Below are 5,291 nucleotides of genomic sequence, written 5' to 3'. Positions count from 1 at the left end.
ATTATAATATATATATATATATAATATATATATAATATATATTTATATATATTTATTATATATAAGTACACACTGTAGCTATCTTCAGACACTCCAGAAGAGGGCGTCAGATCTCATTACCGATGGTTGTGAGCCACCATGTGGTTGCTGGGATTTGAACTCAGGTCCTTCGGAAGAGCAGTCAGTGCTCTTAACCGCTGAACCATCTCTACAGCCCCACTGTTGTTATTTTATGATACAAAAGAAGTGATCCTCCATCCTCGCTCCTTCCCTCCCGACTCTGTCCCCTCAGGACACACCCCTGTCAGCTGCCCTGTGTCTTCTTCCTCCAGCTCAGCTCACTCTGTCCTATCTTTGTTGGGACTCCTAGGCAGACACTGCTCTGGTTTAAGTCTTTATTTTATTTTATTATTTATTTATTTATTTATTTATTATTTTAAAGATTTATTTAGAGTGTGTATGCAGGCACTCGCGTAAAACTTTCTCTTCTGACCTGCAGTGTGGCTGTCCATCCTCAGTGTGCATACAAATTCATTTAATCCTCATGACAACCTAATCACACAGCAGAACTATCACTAGAGCCAGTTTACAACAGTGAGAGCCGGGATCTCACTGCTACACAGAGCACTTGCTTAGCAGGTTCTGGGCCATCATTAGAAGCCAGGAAAGGAGGAAGGAAGAAAAGAAAAGGAAAAGAGGAAAGAGAAGCTGGAGAGATGGCTCAGCACAAAGAGCATGCATACCTGCTCTTGCAGAGAACCCGAGTTTAGTTCCCAGCACCCATAGATTGGCATCTAAGAACTACCTGCAGGCTCCAGGGGACCTGATGCCTCTAGCTTCCAAGGTCACTTGCACAGGAGGTTAAAAAGTTAATAGTGAGATAACTCTTATTTTTGAGAAAGGCAGAGAAAGGGAAGGAAATGAAAGAAAAAGAATTAGAGGCTTAGAGAGCCAGGGACTGGGCCCAGAGGTGCACTCCGTCCACAGCCTAACACACTCCGTCTCCCCCACCTGCCCCTGTCTTTTATTTCTCCTGTGTTCTTCTCTTAGCCACATTATATAAACACGGTGGGATCTAGAGAGGAAGTCATATGAAGGCCTCCCCAGCTCCTCTCCCCATGCCTACAGACACTCACGTTGTTGGCTTCACGAACTAGCCTCTGTTCATTGTACAGAATGTGACGGATACAGCGAACCAGCTCCATGGGACAGCGGTCGTAAGTGTTCTGAAAGAGGACACAGGAACCACCAATGGCCACCTGGTTCTGATCACACTGGCTTCCTTGCTGCGCTCACTCCTTCCTCTCCCCTAAGCCTCAGCTTTTCTTGGGAAGCCCTAGGATTACCAGACACCCCCAACTCTCCTCTGCCCCTCCCTTCCCAGAACTTCTTACCAGGTTTATAGTGATTTAGAAACTCAGAGTCTAAATACAAAGTGCTTCCAACCTCACACCAGCTTCTACTCTCTTGAGCACAGAAATCCTACGACAAAAACTCAAACTGTTCTCAAGTCATGGATGGGAAAATTGATGTTCAGATAGTCTAGGCATGTGTCCTGAGGCAAACGAGGAAGAGAGACAGAGAGACAGAGACACACAGAGAGACAGACAGAGACAGAGAGCCAGAAAGACAGGGACACACAGAGACAGACAGAGACACACAGAGACACACAGAGAGACACAGAGACAGACAGACAGACAGACAGACAGACAGACAGACAGACAGACAGACAGACAGACAGACAGGCTTGGGGCATGTGAGGCCAGCCAGCATCAAGGTGCTTCCTTTCCACTAGGCACCTGGCCCTGGGTTCCTAATTTGCTTCCTCTCCTGTTCTTTCTGTTTCTTCCTCTCTAGGATGAGCTTTCATTCCCTCTTACATCCCACTATTTTGATGTAAGAGGGGTTCTCTAAGAAATACAACTGAGTTCTGATAAATGCTTAACCATGAACACCACCCACACCCCTTTCCTGATTCCATAAAAATCCCTGCCCTCTTCATATAAAGGGGGGGGTTCCTTTTTTATTTCAAAGCCTTTTTTATCCAGCTCTTGCTCCAGGGCAATTCTGATTCTCTTCAGCAGCTGTCTTGATTTTAAATGAGTCCCAAGGGGAACGTCTGCTCGCCTTATTCCCTCGTTTCTAGACTGCCAGGGTTCCTTTGTCCTGGGGAGGAGTCCACCTGACTCAAGCCTGCTCCATCTCTACTGCTAGATCTATCCACAGTGCTGCTTCACCACCACCCTTGCTAGAAACACCCTCCTCCTCCCTCCCCACACTCTCCCACCTCTTGCTTTGTAATATGTTAAAAGATCTGACAGGTCTGACTTAGAAAGAGGGGGTGGGGGAAGTTGAAGAAAAGTTGCCAGTAAGCTTTTGGTCACATGGTGACTCAGTGGCCAAGCCAGTAAAAATCCCAGGGGTTCTGATGCTGGGAGAGAAAGTTTAAGGGGGCCCCTTCCTGCAGAAGGCAAAAGCATTCACACCCACCTGGAGCTGGGTGGCATAATGCCCTAGCTTGATCTTCAGCAAAAACCCATCTTCCCCAACCTGGTGTTCTGCCTTCTTCTGCAGCTCCTGTACCAGGCCCTCCAGGAGCTGGGTGGCCTGGCCTCGGTCCTGGGGATTGTCCAAGTCAATAGCATCCCTTGGGAAGTAAAAAAAAAAAAAAAAAAAAAAAAGGTGGAGATAAAGCACCAAGAGTGACTCAGGATGTCCCAGTCCCACAAGACTTGCTCGTGGCAGCTGTATAAGCTTCAAAGTCTAGAAAAGTCTTCCCTCCGATAGCTCCCATTTCCCTCTTCCCCTTTCCCAGGGACACCACCCCTTCCGCACAAGGACAGATCCTTGGTCTGGAGATCAGGGACACTTTCTGAAGGTGGAGACTCAGGGCATGGGGCACCTACCATGGCTGGCTCTCGATCCACTGGGCCAGGTAGTGCCGGACCTCGATGGGGAAATGCTGCCCATACAATACTTGCATCTGGCGCAGTGCATCTCCCTGCAGCTGCTGGGCCTGAATCCAGCCCGCCATGGCTGTTTACCTGGGGGAGAAGATAAGTCATTTGTTCCACAGAAGTCTCTAGCCTGCCAATGTCCTTCCTACAGGGCCACCAAAGGACCTAAGGACCGAGGTGAGGCTAGACTCCTCTCTCACCCCAGGCACGCTTTCCTGTGCGGGAAGAGAGATGGCCACCCTTCCCTTCCAACAAGGAACCCTCGAGGTTTGCCCTCCTCTCTTCCTGTCCCTTCTCTCCACGTCCCTTAACTGCATGGAGCTATCCCCAGACTAAAGAAAAGGGGGTCTGCAAACCGAAAGAGAAACTTAAGACACAGAGGCCCACAGTCCCCAACTAGACAAACACAAAAATTCTTCCCACCCAGCCTAGGACCCACACTCAATTTCTGGGAAGGAAAGCTCTTCCGAAATAAAAGACCAATGCAGCGACGGCCACTGGAGGAGCAGATCTCCCCAGGCACGTGTCTGGGGCTGTCAGGGAGAGAAGACTAAGGGTTGACGCTGTCTTCGGAGGAGCCCTGGAGGAGCCCTGGGTTGCACTCCACAGTCTGCCCGCTCCGGGTGGAGCCTGACAGCGTTAGTGTCCACTGCGTGAGTCCACCCCTGGCTGCCGCCTGCACGGGTCGCTTGTCTCTGCTCCCTCTGAAGCTCCCATTCGAAGGCGGGACGGATGCCTGTCCCGTGTCAGGCCGTGAGGACTCCAGGGTGCTGGGTCCCGGGGATGTGGCTGCAGCCTAGATCCCCTGTCCACGCACCGCGGGCGACGCCACGGCGACTCACCCACCTGGTGCTACGGAGCGCCCGCGGCTGTCGCTCCGGGCTGGGGCTTCTGACGGCTCCTGACGGCTCTTGACGGCGGCGGCGGTGGAGGCTGTTACTACAGGAAGGAGCAGAGAGCAGCGATTTCCTCCTCAAAGGTCAGCTGCCTCCGATAGACCATACACAGCGCGCGAGCTCGCGCCAGCACCCCTCCCAGCTGCCTCCGCCCTCGATCACCGGCTCCCCGGTGAGTGCGCCAGGGTGCCCCGCTTACAAGACCGACCACTAGGCTGGGCGGCGCTGGACGGAGGACGGCCCCTACAGCGGAGGTCTCCCTCACTCCACCCCCACCGGGACTCCCGGTCTGTGCTCCCCTGCGGCTCCGAGGGTGGGGTGGGGAGGGGGATGAGGGAGGAGCGTCCTGGGACAGCTGAGCTGCCGCAGCCAGAGGGTTGCGGGAAGTCCCGAACTCTGAAAATCCCTAACTAGGGCCTCAGTTTTATCATCTGTTAAAAAAAATAAAATAAAATAAAAGAGGGAGAGGAATTAAAGGGGGAGGGCACCTAGAGATGGCTCCTACCTTTGGCGTCAACTACTCTGTCTTTAGATTTATAAAATATGGTGTGCTGCCTCTCTCTCTCTCTCTCTCTCTCTCTCTCTCTCTCTTTCTCTCTCTCTCTCTCTCTGTTTCTCTCTCTCTCTGTCTGCGTGTGTGTGTGTGTGTGTGTGTGTGTGTGTGTGTATGTGTGTGTATTCAGGTAAGGATGTATGTGGCTTCTATTCCTGAAGAGTCAAAACTTTAAAAGGACTGGGGATTCCAGAGGAGCCAGGCCCACCTCTAAGGTTTCCCTCCTTGCATGACTTCCACCATGTGACCTCCCCTCTTAAAGCAGGAGCAAGAAAGACCTTGGCAATCATGTTTCAACCCTCCACCCTCTTCCAACCTTTGCAGGTAAGAAACGTCAATCCAGAGAAGAGAAGGGGCCTGCCCAGGACCACACTGTGGTCACATCACAGTCTCATCGGCAGACTGTGACCTACAGATGATTCAGGAGTCTGCCTAGTCACCTAGAAGGGTCACATCTGAAGCTGGTCCTACCTTTTAAAAAGGCGCAGGAAGGGGTAGTTTGCACTCTCTAACTTCACATCTGCCCGCAGACTTTGCCATGGTAGCAGGCCTGCTCCCTGGAGCTTTGCCTGGATCATAGTCCCCATCCCTAAGAGTTCCCCCTCAAGGCCCAGGGGTTGGACAAGGCCAGGCTGGAAGTCTGCCATCCCCTTTGCCCAGCTTCCCTCTCCTCTGGGCCTCCTCTCTGCCTGGCAGTTGGCATGGGCAGTGCCAAAGGAGGGGCCAGCCTGGCTGCCTACTCACAGACCATCTGGGCCAAGACCCAGTGGCCTGGGGGGGGGGGAATCATTTTAATTGGCTTCCTCTCTTACTAATTTCTTCTTGTATCTTCTCTTTCCATTCCTAGTTCCTGATCCTTCTTTCTGGTCTTTGGACCTCCTTTTT

General features: G+C 51.7%; 1 protein-coding gene and 1 long non-coding RNA gene across 2 annotated transcripts in view; one reads left to right on the top strand and one right to left on the bottom strand.

The window, feature by feature from the left end:
• LOC116078736 (signal transducer and activator of transcription 5A) overlaps positions 1-4,055 on the bottom strand; it is a 26,438-nt gene extending 22,383 nt beyond the window's left edge. Inside the window, exons 1-4 of the mRNA XM_031354068.1 lie at positions 3,804-4,055; positions 2,907-3,044; positions 2,491-2,647; positions 1,137-1,226 (exon numbers count right to left, since the gene is read on the bottom strand). Coding sequence (XP_031209928.1) covers positions 1,137-1,226; positions 2,491-2,647; positions 2,907-3,034 — 375 coding nt within the window. The 5' untranslated portion in view covers positions 3,035-3,044; positions 3,804-4,055. The remainder of the gene's footprint in view (positions 1-1,136; positions 1,227-2,490; positions 2,648-2,906; positions 3,045-3,803) is intronic.
• A 565-nt stretch (positions 4,056-4,620) lies between these two features.
• LOC116078123 overlaps positions 4,621-5,291 on the top strand; it is a 4,718-nt gene continuing 4,047 nt past the window's right edge. Inside the window, exon 1 of the long non-coding RNA XR_004113434.1 lies at positions 4,621-4,730. This is a non-coding gene — a long non-coding RNA (uncharacterized LOC116078123). The remainder of the gene's footprint in view (positions 4,731-5,291) is intronic.

The sequence above is a fragment of the Mastomys coucha genome, unplaced genomic scaffold, assembly GCF_008632895.1.
Source record: "Mastomys coucha isolate ucsf_1 unplaced genomic scaffold, UCSF_Mcou_1 pScaffold5, whole genome shotgun sequence".
In the NCBI taxonomy this organism is placed as follows: Eukaryota; Metazoa; Chordata; class Mammalia; order Rodentia; family Muridae; genus Mastomys; species Mastomys coucha.
This window is presented reverse-complemented; position numbering and strand designations above follow the sequence as displayed.